The sequence below is a fragment of the Mesitornis unicolor genome, unplaced genomic scaffold, assembly GCF_000695765.1.
Source record: "Mesitornis unicolor isolate BGI_N332 unplaced genomic scaffold, ASM69576v1 scaffold15364, whole genome shotgun sequence".
Taxonomy (NCBI): Eukaryota; Metazoa; Chordata; class Aves; order Mesitornithiformes; family Mesitornithidae; genus Mesitornis; species Mesitornis unicolor.
This window is the reverse complement of record NW_010178169.1, coordinates 10,261-28,510: the sequence shown is the minus strand read 5'-3', so window position 1 is coordinate 28,510 and position 18,250 is coordinate 10,261. Positions and strand designations below refer to the sequence as shown.

At 42.0% G+C, this 18,250-nt stretch overlaps 1 protein-coding gene across 1 annotated transcript; it reads left to right on the top strand.

Annotated features, from left to right (window-relative positions):
* The first annotated feature begins 1,801 nt into the window (after nt 1-1,801).
* On the top strand, nt 1,802-11,052 carry HN1L (hematological and neurological expressed 1-like). Its single transcript, XM_010182359.1, has 5 exons — nt 1,802-1,851; nt 7,362-7,510; nt 8,002-8,144; nt 10,033-10,078; nt 10,864-11,052. Exons 1-5 carry the CDS (start codon nt 1,808-1,810, stop codon nt 11,046-11,048), a joined length of 567 nt encoding a protein of 188 aa, XP_010180661.1. The 5' UTR covers nt 1,802-1,807; the 3' UTR covers nt 11,049-11,052.
* Nucleotides 11,053-18,250: the final 7,198 nt, after the last annotated feature.

The window sequence follows — 18,250 nt, the reverse complement described above, 5'->3', positions numbered from 1 at the left end:
TCACAGCAATTTGTAAATGTTAACTAAGTGAAACCTTGGCAAGCACTACGGCAATAAGTTATCATTAATTATTGAAACATGATAACTGCTTTAGAGCTTATGGTTCTGGCAGCAAAATTTTAATGCTGTTTCTTTTAATAATAGTTAAGCCATATCATCTAAGGTTTCTGGCTTGTTCGAGATGTGAATTTGTTTTATAGATTATAAATATACCTATATAGTGTATGTATAAAGCAGAATGCCTGTCCTTACTGATTATTTTTTGTACCATATTGTAAATTATATTATTTATTCTTTACCAATTTTGGAAAAAGGTGTTTTGGTTATTTAATATAATATACAAAAGCTGTTAAACTTCCTCTGTTTAAATTTCCAATTCAACTTGTAAAGCTGTTTTTATTCTTGTGCATAAATACATACTAATACTTGGTCTAACTTATGTCCAGTATGTTACTTGCTGTTCATGCCCTATCACATTTTTTTCATTTAACATTTATTTACATAATACTGGCCCCGGGGGGATGGTGGTGGGGGGCCTACAAACTTGTGCCTCCCAAGGTGAAATTCTAGTCTTAGTGAAACCAGTGGCATAACTTCCATTGACAACTCCCATCCCAGAATGTGTGATTTTTCACCATGGCCAGAGAAGGTTTTGGTTGTGTTGGGGGGTTTTTTGGTTGGTTTGTTGGGGTTTTTTTTCTCCTTTTTTTTCTTCACACCTTGTGTTCATTAGTGTTTGCTAAGTGTGAGTGTCAGAAATGGGTCAAACCAGAGAGCTTTTTGTCCTGAATGTCTTGGCTTTGCCCGTGGTCACCAGTAACAAGGGGAAGGAAGGAAAAAAAACAACTAAAAACCACCCCAAAAAAAACCCAAAAGCACACAGCCAAGCAAACACTGCAAAAAAACCCACAACCCCCACCCACCCAAAAAAACCAAACCACTTCACTTCTTACATAGCCACTCCCAGAAAAACTTTTTCACCCTGAGGACCATTTTCTGAGACAGGGAAAGTTGGAAAGAGGTGAATTATCGGTGGATTGTTTATAAGCAGATCGCTGGGGTCAACAGCCGTCTGCCTTGCCTCCCCCTCCCCTTGTGCTTCGTGAGACTGAGGTACAGCCCTCTCCTCCCCAGGCTGGGTGAAGCCTCAGAGGTCCCTTACAGCCACGGTGCTGGAGTTGTCAAGTTATGAAGCCGTCTGTGAGGTTATTCCTTGTACTGGTCTTTCTTCTGATCTTTGTTTCTTGGGTGAAATGCCTGGGCCTGGCTGCACGGCTGAAGCACGGTCTGGAGTTCCCCCCCTCGGGGCTGTAGCAGATGTTTGCCACAGGGCGCTACTCCTCCGCGGACAAAAACTGGCCTTTTTCGCCCCACAGGCAGGGCCGGCTGGGCTTGTCCGTGGTGAATAGGTTACACGCTCCGGAGCCTGCCCTTCACAGCGGGCGGCTGCAGAAGCGTGGTTGCTGGTCACGCCCGTCCGCTAGCCACCGCCCTCCCTGGCTCTTTAAATGCCCTCCCATCTCTCGCCCTGCTCCCCTCAGCCAATGGCTCTGCAGTTCCCTCTGACGGGCGTGCGGGGTTACCAGTGGGAGGCGGCCAGGAAGAACGACGACGCGGGCCCCTGTCAACCTTCCCTCCCTCTGCGAGGCTCACCGGACAGGCGGGATATTGAGAGGAAGATCTGCGTTCGATAGGCTGCTCGACGTGATGGGCAGGTGGATCAGCCAACGGTAGGGCAGGGTGGGCCCACCAGCGCTACCTGCTGTCCAGGCCCGGGGCTGCAGAGTTGAGCCCATCGTCCGCTACCATGTTCCAGGGCCCCGAAGCCGACTCGGCCAAGCCCAGCTCCAGGTGGTGCAAGGAGGGTGGATTGGTGGCGTGGGAGCGAAGGAGGGAACGGGAGGAGCTGTGCGGTGGTGCAGAGCTCGTGGCGCGGCTTTGTTCGGGGCTCGGGAGAGGTGGGAGAAATACAGGCTCCGGCTGAGGCGCGGCACTGAGGGGCGGGAAGGTGGAGGAGGGTGCTCCAGCTGTGGCGCGGTGCGGAGGGTGGGTGTTCTGGCTGTGAGCCGGGAAGCAGAGGGGTTTGGGGGGGGTGGTCCGGCTGAGGCGCGGCGCTGAGGGGCGGGAAACGGGGTAGCTTTGGCTGAGACGCGGGAAGCAGATGGGGGGCTCCGCCTGAGCGGTGCAGGTCCCTACTGAGGGGCCTTTTCGGCCGCGGTGGACGGGAACGCCGCGCCCCATCCGGAGGTAGCCGCTGAGGCAGGAGGCCAACGCAGACTTGTTGTGCCTCAGTTTACCTCTCCTGCGTCCCGGGGGTTGTGGGGAGTGGCGCTACACTGCGCTCCCGGCGGTCCCTTGCCCTAGCCCGCCGGGAGGGCGTCACCGGGTTGGAGAGGGGACCTGGATGTTGAGGGGATTCCCGTGCGGAAAGAAAGGCCCGTCGTTGTGGAGGCCCTCATTCCCCCGGGTCTGTGCCTCCTCAAGGAGGAAGGCGGGCCTGGTTACACTCTGTGAAGCTTTGAGAGGATCCAGCACAAATGCTTGTCTAAGCAAGATGTTATCTTGGTGTCGCCTTCTGAAGTTGAAATATATTGTTATACTTGGATGAGGTGTATATCCTAATAACTTGGAGCTGGAGTGATTAATCTATCTGCGAGGTAATCATGTGCTCAGAAGGGAAGGAAGGAAGTATTTTGAAATTGTGTAAGTGTGCTTTAAGTTTGCTTTTTTTATTATTCAAGCAGCTCTAAGCTATGTCCAGGTTTTAAAAGACTTCTGAGAGTTCTCTGCCTTTAGTATAGTCCCTGAGAAGGTTCTGTTCTCTTAATCTTGAAACCACATTTAACTCATAAATTTGGTTTTTGGATAGTCTGGAATGCAGAGTGTCATAACTTTTTAATTACAGCAAGAGAAGATGGTCTTGTTACAGGTTCTTCTCTGACACCGTGGCAGGGCATTTTCACTGTGCCTGAGCCCGAACTATAGCAGTACACACAGCTATATGAACAGACCTGACACAGCAAGCATGCATACTGCACCACTGCAGTACATTATGTTATTGGATTTTATAGAGTGGTTTCTGAGACGGTGACTATTGACTTTTGGCCTGTGCCATGAAAAGCAAATAGTACTCGGTTTAAGGACACTTTTTCCAGAGCTTTATCTATTAAATTCCTAAACCAAACTTTATCTGATGATAGTGCAAATCCTTTTGCAGTTCTTGGTGTGTAGAAATTTCTCTGATTAAAACAGCCCAATGCAAAATCCTTGCAGCAACCACCAGTAGCTGTGGAAGTGGGAAAACAATAACTTTCAAATGCTTTGCATTTTGAGATCTTCATAATACATGGATATTACAATTAGAAATAAATTATATATATATATGGTAAAAATGATGTATAATTAATATATTATATATATGTAAGTTAAAAGTATTTAAAATTAAAACTTCCACTTAAGTAATGTCCAGTGAGATATATCTCTAGTGGTCCAGTTAATGTGTACAGTGATATAGCAAACAACTAGGTTGCTGATTCAAATTAACTGCTTAGCTTTGATTTATTAAACTTCAATAATAGCACTTGGTACTTTTCAGGAAGCTTTCCTTTTCCAGAATAAAATGAGGAATTGCTTGTCTAAGAGTTGCTGTTGCTCTGAAGGTAAAGCAGGACAGAATTGTGTTATTCTGCTGTTGGTGCATGCTATAAAGATGTATTGCTTTTATGTATCCACAATTCTTATGTATGAGTAGTCTCACAACTACTGTATACAGCTAAAAATGTTAAGTGTAGCCATCTTGGAAATGTAATGCATGTGCCCCTCCTCCCCATCTGGGTTATTGCAGAATATTGCAGAGCTTTCAGAGCAGGAGCATAACTGGCTGAACAAAGCTCGCAGTTTGAGGTGAGCGAGCTCTTTAGTCGGCCATGAGCTTGTATTGATCCAGCAGCAGGAGCACCCCCAGTAACTTTCTAGACTTGGCTTTAGAGCCTGGTATTCCCAGCTTAACACTTGCTTTCTGCTAGCTACTGTAGCCATGGTCCCTTATGTATAGTGCAGCTATCCTATTGTACCTGCTTTTATTAGAGCTGTCTGAAAACTGGTAGGACTTCAGTGCTTAACTTATGGGCAGAATTAAAAAAAAATTATTCATATAGTCAGTGTCTTGAATTAATAGATAAGTCTTGGTACCTCTTCCATAGGTCAGTTGAAAGGTTTAGTGAGGAAAGAATATTCAGATTCAAGTGTATTAGAATGTAGGGGGAAAAAAAGACCACAAGAACTAATTAAAATTCTTCTAGCCGGCCAGAAGAGAACAAAGCCATTAGTAGAGGCTTTAAAACTTACAGGGTAGGGTTCTTAATTTAGCTGTTCTAGAAGAATTGATAGACTTTTAGTTTACTGGAAGGGAGAGGAAGAAGGGGCAGATTTAGATTGTGTAGAAAACACAGTTTTTTGCTTTTTACGTTACTGTTTAAAAGAATAAAACAGCACCACCACCCCCAGAAGAAAGATTTAACTTACCAGGATAAATTGGCATAATACTAATATAAACTGATGACTATAAAGTATAAATGAAAATTACTGTAAAGGGTATGTTTTATTTCCTTGTACTCTGTTGAAGGAGCTCACACTGTCTTATCAAGCTTAGTGTGCTGTTTCCCATTGATAGTTTTCAAAGGTTAAGTCTTACTTTCTTATTTGGTGTGGGAGACCTGCACATCTCGCTGTGATCTAGAACCACGTGACATGGGACTACAAGGAGGTCAGCAATGCTCTAGAGGCTGCACAGCAAGAAAATATCTTTGTATTCTCCCCAGTTTTTGGCTGAAGTGAAGGAGCACAAAACCTTGTCTTATCTGCTATAATATGCTGGAAGGCCTTGGTGCTGTACATCGGTATTATTTTTGGTCATTCCTGTGAATGGCTTCATCATCTGACTTTGCACTAGTTACAGTTTTATGGACCTGGTGTCACAGTCACTTAAAAGTGGATGGAGTACTTGGAAGGTTCCTAGCAATTAGAAGTTTCTGAAATCAGGGAGGCAAATCCACTTCGTGTGTGTAGAGCCAAGACGTTATTTTGGGTGATGCTGGCAGAAAATGTTGCCTGTTACGCTGATTTCAAAGTGTCTCCTAAGCACCTCAAGTGATGCCTCTGATGTATTCATTGCAACAGTAGGGTTTTCTTAATATGTGTGCTGAGCTGAAAATGGGAGGACAGTATAAAATTAATCAGCGTTGAATTTCTTTTGATGTTTAATTAAGTTTGTTAACTGAATAATCAAGACCTTTAATCTTAAATTGGGGTTTCTCTAGAATTTGTTTTGCTGCAATGGATCTTAAATCCAGTTGCGGGAATGAGAAGTAATTTGATTCTTATGACTGGTTGTCTTTCTTAAACCAAAAAAAAATCTGAGTGTAGTTATTTTGTTATTCCCTCCTATGCTTGTAGGCATGAGTTAAGAAAACAGCATGGTCAATGGAATGAATCTATAGCGTAAGAAACTCCATGTGTATAAACCACGTTTCTCTTCCTAGAGATGCATTAGAGATCTAACTAGATATGTTTTAAAAATAGCTGAAAAGAATTTATAAAGTCAGAAATCACTTAAATAATATGAAAGATGCTAGCAGACCTTTTTTTTTTTTTTTTAACAAAAGCCCCTTCCCAAACTCCTCTAGTTGTGTTTTTTTAATTATTGTTCCTTTTTCTCTTCCTTCCATGTCCCAGGTTTAAAAGCATCAAGTGCCTCATGGTTTCTAGACCATTGTGAGGGATAGAAATACATAATTTGCCTATACAATGTCTGTTTTAATAGCAGTTTTAGACCTTCCAAGATACGTGGAAAGCCTGTAGCATAGTTGGACCTGTAGTCTGTTGGACACTACACTGTAAATAAAGCTTCTGCTCAGATATGATCTTACCTGTGCAGTGGACAAGACAGTTGTCCTGTCTACTGAAATTTTAGTTACTCCCTCAAGCTAAAGGATTTCATTAAATCCACAGTCGTACTAAGAATGAAAATACAGAAATTGGCCAGCAAGGGCAGTCTCTCTGAGGCTGGTTCTGACTATATATACTACCCCCAGATTAAAAAAAGAATGCTTTTCTTCTTTCTCCTGAAGAGAATAAACTGCTTTCTGCATCCTGAGATCTCAAATGCTGACAAAGCTCATTTTATGACAGAGTAGCCAAATATCTCTGCTTTTGTGAAATTAAATCTTAGAGTTAAATTGAAGTAGATCTTGACTCTGAGACAAACCTCTTTTTATGCCTGGCAGATACCTAACCTGAAGTGGCTTGGTTTTGTCACAGATCTGTGGAGGGGATGTGTTGTATAAATTCTCTGATGTTTGAATTCTATTTGGGTAGAGTGGGATAAAGGTCTTGCAATTTATAACTGTTCTCTTTGTATAAAAGTAAATGTTAGCTTAGATCCCAGATCAAATATTTGGATTAGAAGAGGTATAATTCAGCTAGTACTTTTGCTCAGCTGCTAAGATTGTGGGTAATTGGTCAAGTGGAGATAACTGTAAAGATTATTTTTGCTACCTAGGTATTAATTGCTTTCCCATGCTTTCTCTATTAATTTTCGAATTAATTCCACTGATTCTACTCCCACATAGTGGTTCAGTTTGTTTTCAGGACAGGACATGATAGGTATTAACTGTGGACTTACTACCCAAGGAGTAGCATGACTTTTGGTAGGTTTTCAAGTTCCTTTCTATTGTAATGTCAATTTTTTTATAAGGATCTGTTTGATACACCTCCAGTGAAGAGCTTTGGTCTTGAGTACTAAAAATTTGGCTTCGTGGCATTCCATCTTTCAGCTTTAAACTCTACAGCACCTGATAACTGATGGTCGAAACTAGCAAATTTTTTAGTAGTTACGAAATGTCTGCTTTTATTTAATAGTTGGTGGGTTTCAGGTGTATCACAGATGCAAAGTTGATGTCTGCAATTTAGCAGAAAGTCTGATTCTGTAATGGTTATTTTAAAAATACTAACCAGAGTCATACGTCTTTTCTTAAATCTCCTGGTGCTTCTGGAACGCCACAGTTAGCATAGCTGTTTGTTCTGGTGGTACTGTTATCACCATTCCAAGTAATCGTAGATAACATAGTGATCAAGTTGACTGACTAGGGGGCTGGCAATATTTGTGCTGAACTTGAGAATATTTTATTAGAACAGCTCTTGAAAAGTAGGTACTTCGGGGACATAGCAGAATTACCTGAAATAAGTTCAAATCAGAAGAGTTACTCATAACATACAAGAGAGAATGGGGAGGGGAAATAAAATATGTTGAATGCTGTTTCAAATAAACTTTAGTCTCTTGCTTCTCTCATTCTGCAATGTAGGGTATTGAAGCCCCCAGGAGGAGGTTCTAGTAATCTCTTTGGGAGTACAGAAGAAGTTTCTTCATCAAGCAGGCCACACCGGATGGCATCCAATATCTTTGGTGCATCAGAAGAACCTCAAAACATCCCAAAAAGAACAAACCCTCCAGGTAAGAGCAGCCACCTCCTGCAGCAGGATTGGGCTCTGAATTGCAGCATAGAATTGTTTTCATATTCCTAAAGTGGAACAGTGTGATCTGTCTTTTTATGTTGCTTTTTTACAAATTGAGTGGGCTTGAACAATAAATTTATTCTGACTTCTGAGTGTAGGAATATTTCAGTGATCTACATGTTCACAGACTTATCACATTACCCAATTCTTTCTAAATTGAGGTCCAGGAAATTACGAAAGGAAACTGCTTCTATTCTAGAGCCGTGTCATCAGTTAGCAGCAGTGAGTACAGCTGTGAATCTGAGATCCTGTAGTGAATTCTTATAACAAAGGATTTCAGCTAGTTTCTTCAGGCAAGCCAAAGTAAGACTTTAAGAAGTAGGGTTCTAGAAGTCTTTGAATTCTTACATTGTTTTTTGTTTAACATAATGTGGTGAAACTAAGTCATCTAGAAATAATAATTAAAAAAAAAATCTAACTGCCTTGCAGGAGGAAAAGAAAGTGGTATTTTTGAGGATTCTAGTTCTGCTCAGCCTCGTCCACGCATGAATCCACCTGGTGGGAAGACAAGTGACATCTTTGGGTCTCCTGTATCTACCAGTGTTGCACGAGCACACCCAAACAAGCCTAAGGTATTAGTGCTTTTGCTGTCAGACCAAGAAGCTGCAGTGAGTCCTCTTACAGTCTTGTCACAACACAGTGCCTGTGTTCTTTTTAAGATGACAGACCTGAATTATGCATTGGGTAACTTCAAATTAGGCAGTTATTCCCAAAGTCTCTTTTTGATAGCTTGTTTATCCTTGGTGTATCAGATCTCAGCATGCTCTGTAGTTTGCAGTAAACTATTGATTAGACTGCAGATGTGTGTTCCGAAAAAAAAAAAAGGTGCTTCCAAAGCCGTTGGTCTTCCTCGTACGTGAGGTGCAGCAGGAGGTCCTGCACACAACCAAGAGGGACAGCGAGATGGGGAGAAGATAATTCTCTTTATTCTGCAGTTTGGCAGAGGTGATCTTGATGCCAACTCCAGAAAGTGGGTGAAAGCCAATGAGCTACAGTCAAATTTTCATGCAGCCTGGCTGTGTTCTTCACCTCTCTCAAATATATGTATCTGCATTCAACATGAAAGCACTTGAGCGGGAGTTTAAGCTCAAGTGATCTACAGTGAAAAAGCTTTTGAGTGTCAGGTCCAGCATGTATTTGATTTTGTGATGTAAGACAAAAGTGTGTCTTGTATCAGTTGTTATTTTTTGACCTTAAAGCTAGGATGTGTAATAGTCGCAGAGGCTTGTAGTTATGAGCAAATCTGATTTTAGGAAAATTAAAAATACGTTGTCAGTTACTTTATTTCTGTATTTAAATGTTCTGTATTCAGATTTACACCATGCTGCCTTAATCTTAAGTAGATACTAAGTGATATTAAGTACTAAGTAGATATTAAGTCAGTAGCTACTATGTTGGCAATGTTTGTGACATGTCAGCATGGAAACTTAACATCCCATGAAACACAGCTCACTGTCTTTGTGCGGGGAAAAAACAGTAGCAGTCTCATTAGGAAGAAAAGATTAGTCCAATTCAAATTCCCCCCCCCTCTTTTCACCTTAAATCTGGAGGTGCTGATAGCATGCTTTTGCCTGATTTTTTTTGTGTAGATTCTGGAATGTATTTTGAGGTATTTGGGTCATAAGATAGGAGGGTAAAAAAAAGACTGGAAACTAGGTTTTGTTAGGAATAGTGCTGTGGGTGTAAAGGGGCTTTGTTTTGTTCCTTGGTACCCCTTTATTGGGCTTGTCTCTGATTCATTGTAGTTACTATAAAAAATTAACTTACTCATTTATGTGAATTTATGACTAAATGAAGGACACCACTTTGGAAATTCGTTTGTCTTTAATTTGAACACTAGAATTGTGGGAAATACAGGGATGGAAAGGAAATGGCATATTTACAAAAATTACTGCAAGTTGAATTTCATGGGTGGGAAAACGTGCAAGCTTTTCTGAAGTATTGCTGTGTATTTCTGATGGTCAATTGGGATTGTTGGGAAATGGTCTTGAAAGGTTTTGTTAATTATCTGACTACTGAGGGTCACTATGAAATCTCCCTGCAGACAGTATTTGCTGAATATAAATCAAGTGCTCAAGGGCTGCTGTGTTCTCTTCTCTCTCTCAACTTCTGGGTAGTTGTGGGTGTTTGACAAGAATGGTACTTCCTGACCTTTGGGCTGAACTGTTTATCATAGACAAAATTTTAAGCCTCTAATGAACTAATTCAGTGTCTTCACCTATGTTTCAATGAATTGTCTGAGATGGGCACCATGACCTAACATAAAAGTGACCTTCTACCAGTGTTTTGGGATTATGTAGTACTCAAGGGAAGGAAGGGCTGCACATGGTGTCTGCAGCTGTTGGCTTTTACCATGATAAACATAAAAACTTAGGTCAGAAGCACAGCAAAATTTTCTGAAGGATTTTGTTACTGGTTTAGAATGATGATATACTAAGACAGTTTTTGGTTTCTTTGCAGGATCACATTGTCTTGAAAGAAGATGAAACACCAAAGAAGCTAGAAGGTCAGCAAGAGAAATTCCTTTTTTGGTTCTTTGAGAAGATAAGCTCTGAGGAATAGTTTCTTATGCTTCCTCTTAAAAACAGGACTAAGGCTGCTGTTTAGGATAATATAACTGAGAAGTTTTCTTTCTGTTAGTCAGACATTTAATCACTTGTCACAGGGAAATGGTTCTTTTCCTCTTATTGAGGAGGAGGTTCTTTTCCTCTTATTGAGGAGGACACCACAGGCAGAAGTCTTGATACTATGTGTATGTCTATATACTTCACTTGATATCATGTGTGTGTATGTGTGTGTGCGTGTATATATGTGTATGTATATGTAATCAGTATATACAGAAAAACATCCAACAAAGATTGGTTCTTACACACTTGAAGGAGATGGCAGGGGAGTAATGTTGGCTCTCTGTAGTTGTAAATAACAAATAGCTGACTGACAAAATGTATTGTGCTCAGATATTGTTAGAGAGTGATGAAAGCGCTGCTTTCAAGCTCGCTGTCATTGATATGTTGCATCTCTTAATTGCCTGAAACTACCAAAATAATTGTGAAGGTATATTGCATAGCCTACATATCTATGTTAGAAAGATTGCTGAAGTAAGAGAGGAGTTGTTACGAAAAATTAAATTTTTCCTCAGCACTTGTTTGCTTCAGGAAAAATAAACAGATAGAGAGAAACCTTAGTCTGCTATGGATGGGAGATGTGGGAGATAATGCAGCCTACAGAAGATTAAGCACTTTGTGCACTACAGAATAACAAATTGATTTAATCCCTTTTCTTTTTATTCAGCAACAGAAAATATCAAACCACAGCTGGAAGATGGAGGCGAGAAAAAAGATCTGGGCAAAGAGGAGCGATGCAAGGAGCCAGAACTCAAGATAGACAATCATGAGCCCCGACTGGGGCCAAGGCCACGCTCACACAACAAAGTTCTCAATCCGCCAGGGGGGAAATCCAGTATTGCATTCTATTAGGGTCATCTGTTCACTTTCACTAACGGAGTCTGCACAGAAACTCTTGTCTGTGGTTATGAGGTCGATTGATAGACTATTGTTTGTGGATAGATTCTTAGGCAGACAGGTGAGGGTTATGCTAAAGTATATAGGAAGGATAACTTGATGATCTGGGGAGGGAGGGCTGGGGAGGGAAAGGGTCCCTTGTGGAAGCTGTGAGTATTGGCCCACCTGGGTGGGCGGCAGAGGGAGACATTAGTGTAAGTTTGTAAAAGATCAGTGCTACTTTTTGGTGGGTTCATCAGATTGTTAGGTTCTTAGCTAGCTAGTGGCTCAGGACACTCTTGTGGAGTCTGGCTTATCCATGCAGCCGACATGTAAAACACTCTGATGGGTAGGGACCTGGAGGTTGCATCTAAAAGATTCTGAAGCACAGCACATAGGCTGTGCTTTCCTCCAGGCAAAAGGATGCAGCTTCACAGTGGGAGCTGACTTGCAGTCACTTTAATGTAAATACGTTCCACTGGAACAAGTAGTGCTACCATGGTCTTGAGTGTCTCCAGTCTTTGGTTCTTTTTTTTTTTTTTCTCCTTTCTTGCTTTGCAGCATGTGATTGCTGGTACAAGGACAAAGCATGCTGGAAGTTTATTTTATACTCACAAACCATCATATGGTAATAAATATCACGGTCTTCCCTTCCCCAGGGCATTCAGGCCTTTCTGATGCCTTCAGTAATCTGATTACTATGACTAGCTCTTGACAAGTGATAACATCAGTCCAGCCTACTGTTTCATGTGGATGCTTTTCTAGAAGACTTCAAAGTATCCTGGTTGAGTGCTTGCACATTTTCTGGTAAAGATGTGGGTGCAAAAAATAGCTTTACAGTACTTTTTGAGCAGAAGGCACCTAAAGTGTACCATTACCATTACTGTGGTGTCCAGCCAGCTAGCTTTTGACCCAACCCATACAGAAATGCCTTCACTTCTGCAAAGGTTTTTACTTTGTACCCTGCAGAAACCAGGACTGTTCTGCTGTCTTTACCACAGTGCATTTGTTTGTTTGTCTGTGCTGACTCTGTTAGTGAATTCTCCTGTCTTTGGTCAGCCTTACGTTTGCCTTTGACTGCCTCAGATTTTGATTGGTAAGGTTGAGAGAACTATGTAGATCCTCCCCAGACCACAGCTGTAGTTTTTTTGAGGCATGCTATAGACTATCCTAATTGGAGAAACAAAGACTTTTGCAATACGAACCTTTTGGTTGTGCTGGCTATCTTAAATCATGTTTGGAAGATGTGCATGTTTTGCACAAACCTTTATTGAGGAGGGTAGCTCACATCATTTGTTCTCTGAATGGACTTTCTGATAATATCCAGAGCTTTGATATATGAATGTTAACATTAGGTGCTTACTGTTCAATGTATTTGATAGTGACTTTTAAAATTCAACGTATCAAAACAGGAGTTGTTCAGGTACACCAAAGAACAAGTGGCCTTATGTGTGTATATCTGCTGCTGTTCTAGCCCAGGTTCCTTGGGAACTGCCACTGTTTGGAGGGGACTATCACTGGGCCAGGTGCTAAAACACTCTGTGATGATAGTGCTTTCTAGAGTGCTCAGTCTTGTTGGTGTCAGAAGTGGTGGATGACTGCATGAAGTCTTAGTTGCCTTTTCAAATAGTGAAAGTGAAGTGTGTGGGGCAGTGCTAAGGGTAGAAATAGCCATGGGAAACAGGAATTCTTATGCCTTTATAACCTTCAGATAGGTTTGGAGCTCTCTGTTATTTGCCTCTCCTAGAAAAATGAGACCATGACTGTAACTGCAGCCCTGGAATGGATTTATGTCACTTCCAAACATGTATTTCCTAGCGGCTTTTGCTGAGTCTGTGCTCTCAAGCCTCTGGCTGAGCCTCAAACACATCTCTCTGTTTCAATTTCTTGTTCCAGTTCTTGACAGTGTTTAAGGGTTTTTACCACATAGAAAAGGCAACCAGAGGCTGCTCTCTGCAGTGAAGGGTCTGGTATAATTGGTGCTGTCTGGAATACTGAGCTTAGGCTTGGTGTCCTTCAGTAACTGGTGTGCATTGACTACAGTGCCTGTCTTTTAAACAGCAACTTCCAGCTAGGCCTTAAATTAGTTAAACTCTGTTCATTTTCTTGCATTTCTTTCTTTGGAATCTAAACTGTGTTTTCAAATCATCAAGTACAACTGATAAAGAACATTTCTCCGGGACAGAAGGAGATTGGAAATCAAATGATACATCATGCAATTATCAATAAACCTCTGTATTTTGTTACTTCATTGTGTTTTGTAGGTGTCTGCTTTTATAAATTAATTGCTAATCTAGTTCAGTGTAGATACACTGGTGAATTTTGTTACCTGAAATGGGAAAAATTGCACAAATCTTTTCAGGCCTTCTGCAGTGGGGAGTACATGTTAGAGGTGTGATGTCGTGTTTGAGGTGGCTCATGAGGCAAGTACCTCTTATCCCTGGGGAGCATGAAGAGACAGTCACAAGGGTGGGCTGTTCAGGTCAGTGCCTTTGGGCAGTATTCCAGGGATGCTGTTATGCTCTTTAAAATAGTAATTAGACTTATATATTCAAATATTTAAAATACTTAAATCTTTGTAGAATAGGGCTGCTCTTCATGTGGAGAAGTTACACTCCGACTGCTACGCTTTCAGTAAGTGCATAAAACTCCCGTTATGTGCCAGACTTTCTGGGCTGACAGTGTCGAGGTAACTACAGCTGCAGAAACACTAGTTACATGTGAGTGGGACATGGTGACCTCTCAGCCCAGCTGTTCTAAATCTGCTGTGTTCACTTTTTAATTTACAGACTGTGATACCCTCCAGAGCCTCTCAGCCAGCGCTTGTTTCTGCGGTGACTTCTGTATTTGGCACTGAGAGTTTTCCCATTTGTAGTTCAGAGCTCGTCCCTCAAGCATGCACAGTGCTTTGGGTAGGATCTGCTCAGTGTGGGAAATTGTGAATGCCCTTGACAGAGAACACATCAGCAACAAAGGACTGTCCTTCCTTTGAACTGCTCCCAACTACTAGACTAAAATACAGTTTCACTTTGCAGTTCTATACATCACCTCTAAATTGAGGGTTTGTAGCTCAGACATTTAAGACAGAATATTATCCAGGTCACTGTTTCATTCTTAGAAGGAAAGTGATGATATCTGTTATAAGCTCAGCTAGGAAGGTGGTTAAGGGATGACTTGCATGCTTTCCTAAGTCCTGTGTACAATTCTAGGCATAGCTGCTGCTTGGTTCCTAAATATGTCACCATGCCCACCAGTACAAGACAGCACTGTCCTCATGGGCAGCCCAGCTGCAGCATGCCATCCCTCTGGTCCCCTGTCAGCCTGGTAACCCAGCTCAGTGCATGTTGTCCCCTAGTGAGACTCCAGGCTTACATGTGATACCTTTTAACCAAGCACTGTCTGATACAGTCTTCTGTTACTTCACTGCATAACCGTTGATGAACAGGCAACTTTGCACTCTTAATGGGGAAGATTAATGTCTTCGTGTTTTAAGTAGCATTACTGTGGGTTGGTTTTTTTTTGAAGAGTTTATAGAGGTTAATAGACTTGGATTATCTAAAGTACATTCTTGGGGCTTGTTTAGTGAGAGAATATATGTAAAGTAGTGCTGTGTGGAGATGATTATTTAAGCACTAAACTGTTGTGGCATGTTCTCTGAAGAATTCTCACAGTTGCGTACGTATAATATGGTCACATTGGTGCCTGGATGTCGAGGTACTTTGCCTGTGTGATCGTGTGGTGAACAGTCTGATGCTTGCCTGGCAACGTGTGGAGCATGCTCAGTTGTCAGTTTGCATTTCTAGAGTTTGGAAGCCAGCTGGCCACCCAGTTTTGCTCGAGCCCTCTGTTGCATCTCCTGTTGAATTTCAGCTTGAAACTCTGCTGAAATCTGTATCGCTTCCTTTTGGAAAAGGTTTAGAATGGTTTAGAATGTTGTTGAGGCTGAAGCTTTCCCTTGTTTATTTTTCTTGAGGAATGAAGTAGGGTCACAGCCCAGATGCTGCTTGTTCCTCCCTCTGAAAACACAGCCAAGGAGCAGAAAGAGCAGTTTTTAATTATTGCGCTAAACTTGCAGCCCTGATTATTTTTATTGTTTTATCTTGCTTCTGAGGATGAAGATTATCTGCTCTTGAATCTGGCTTTCCCTTTCTTTGAAACTGCAACTCCTGATATTGTTAACAGGACCCTCTTCCTCCTCAAGCGGATCATAACCAGCCAGAGTGCTGGAATTTGCTTTACACATCAGCCTCTCAAGCTCCACCCAGCTGCTAATTCTGGTCTCTTACCCTACTGCTTTCCTCTTCCCTCCCACATATACATGTATTTTAAATAGTAGCTATGCTGCCTTTGGCTTCTTGATTATCCCTCCCATGCTATTGCTGGGTGTATGCTCTATGCCACTTCAGGCTAAAACACGAGTATCTCTGGACAAGGGATATCAGAAGCACAGAGGTCTATCAGAAGAAGCCGTGAGCTTAATTTAGTGCCAGTTTCTTCATAAAGATGATAGCTTTTCCTCCATTGCCACCTCCCACAAACTTTACATAAACGTGTGCTCCACTGTGTAAAGGTGTTTCTAATGTTCTGGCTTCTGGGAGCATGTTGTGGAGCATGATCAGCAGAAAAAAAACAAAATAGCCCTCAGTGTGAGTTGCCCAAACTAGCTAATTCCTTTTTTCCATTTCTTGCAGCACATTGACCTCTGTGTATGCCACCCTTTCATTTTCATGACAAGCTCAAAGTAATTTCATGGCGCTCTACTTTGTAAAAAAGTTTCCTAGAAGTGAGCTCTGGCTCAGCAGTGAGTGTCAAGCAAGAATCAGGCAGAGGGAAGATGGCTTTCCCATCAGTGGAGTAATTAATGAATGAACCAGGTAAGCAGGAGTAAAAGGAAGCTGTTGATGCACCTAACGGTGATGAGCAAGTACTGTTGCAGGAGGGGTCATTCTCTGCCTCCTTACAGTTATGTCAGCTTCAAGCCTTGTTAATCTGAGCTGAAAAACATGAGCAGTCTTTTAAGAACAACTCAGTGCCTGTAAAGAGGGTCTAGTAGAATCCTCCCAACCTAAAGATGGTCTTTGTGCAAGAGAGTTGAAGGTCACTAGAATCTCCCTACATCATCAGATTATATGGAAAGGTTTTTCAAAGCACGTGCAGGGATCGTTGTACAATGGTACCTACATAAACCTTTGTGGCCAAAATAAGTTCTTATAGGTGGCAAATGTAGGAAAGACACATGAATGCTTCATAGTGAAGCCTACCGGAGCAGGCAGTGAGATTCCAGTGCTACACCCTCAGGAACCTTATTAACCAGTGGTAGATGCTAAGGAAAGTATGTCACAACTCTTCAAAACAGAAAAGTTTCTTTTCTGCTAATCTGGAGTAGATTGTGGGATGGCAAACAGGAGTGGCTGGCTTTCGAGCTACTATGTAGTACTGCTGCATGTGGGTTTCCTTAATCTCATTTGGGAATTCACCATGGGATTTTTCCAATATGGAAAATTGCAACTGCAGGATTTGAGCTCTGAAGAGCTGTACAGTGACTGGGGGCTGAGGGATGGGCTTAAAGCCACAGACTAGCAGGAATCTGATTTACCAGCTGAGTGAAAACACTGGCAAGGCTTTACACAGGTAGTGAGTCCAGTTTGAGGCTCCCCAGTATGAGGGGGGTGACTTAAGGAGCACAGTGATGGGCCACAAAGGTGGTAAATGGACTTGGAGCATCTTTCACAGGAGAGGAGGCTGAGAGAACACGGGCTGCTCAGCCTGGAGGAGAGGGCTCAGGGAGATCTTACCAGTGTGTTCAAGGACCTGCTGGGAGAGAGCGAGGGTGAGGGAGCCAGACTCTGCTCTGGACAAGAGGCCATGGGCACAAGTTAAACTCCATGGAAATCCACTGGAACACAAGGAAGCATCTTTTTACTGTGAGAGCAGTTGAATGCTGGGACAGGCTGCCCAGAGAGGCTCAGTCTCAAACTGTGGCTGACTCTGCTCGAGCAGGTGGTGTTGGAGGAGATGATCTCAGGGGGCACTGCCAAACCAGAGGAGACAAGTCTGTGATTTCTTGCAGTTCTGCGACTTCTCACCCCTCCCCCAAATTTCTGCTACACCAGACTGACAAGGAAATTCTTTAATTGCCTGTGATGTGAAATGAATTCACAGTATAAATTAAAACTTAGAAGACCTTGCTCTCTGAGCACATTCTCATCAGTAAATCAGTTTAAGAAAACTTTGCTTTGATGAGTCGATTTGTCTTCTGTGTCAGCTACTTAAAATGTGGCTCTACTGGATGCCATCAGTGCCTAAATTGCCTTCAGTCTAGTAGCGTTTATTAAATGCAACTTGTCCACAGCTGCTCCTTCTCTTAAGAATTCATCATTTACGTAAGTAATTTTCTTCAGTATTCCTTGTACTTGGCTATGTTAAAGTTTACTTCATTCTTAAAGCATCCTTTGTGCTTTTGTAAACACTGAGTGTTTGTGAGCATTTTGCATAGTGAAAAGGACAGTTGGCTGAGTAAAATAAGCTTCTGATGTTCATGAGTGGTTTAAAGGATAGATTTTTCAGACCAAATTAATGCTTTTGAAGGCAAATGAATAGGCATGGCCTACGGAAGCATTTCTAATAAGGTAATAAGCAATTAAGCTAGGCTTGTGTGCAAAAGGTAATCAGTTTGGATTAATTTAGGCCGAAGACTGAAGAATAATGATGGTGTCACTTGCATGGATATGCAATTTGTGAAAGATGCATGCTAATCTAGAGCAGTAGCTGAAGCAGCCTGCCACAGTATATGGATTAGCAAGTGCTGATGTACAGGGTTGTTGTGACGGAGAAATAGTGGTGGAGCAGGCAGGCACACGTTATGTGGGCAGTTTTGATGCAAGAGTGAAAGCAACTGTCTAATGGCTTAGGAACAAGCGTCAGCTATGTTAGTTGCACTTACTGTCGTGTAGTTCTTAAAGTGCCCCATGCAGGTTTCTGTATGTTGGAAAATGCCTAAGACCCGTACAGCAGACACTTTCACTTGTGTGCCAGGCATAGAAAGTGGAAACATTCCCTTTCTGTAGACAATGCCCTTCAAGATTCCTTTAAAAGATGTTTAAAATACACAGGCTAAAAATCCACTTTCAAACAGAAGTGATCAGTACTGTCATTGGCAGTTCTCATACTGCAAAAGT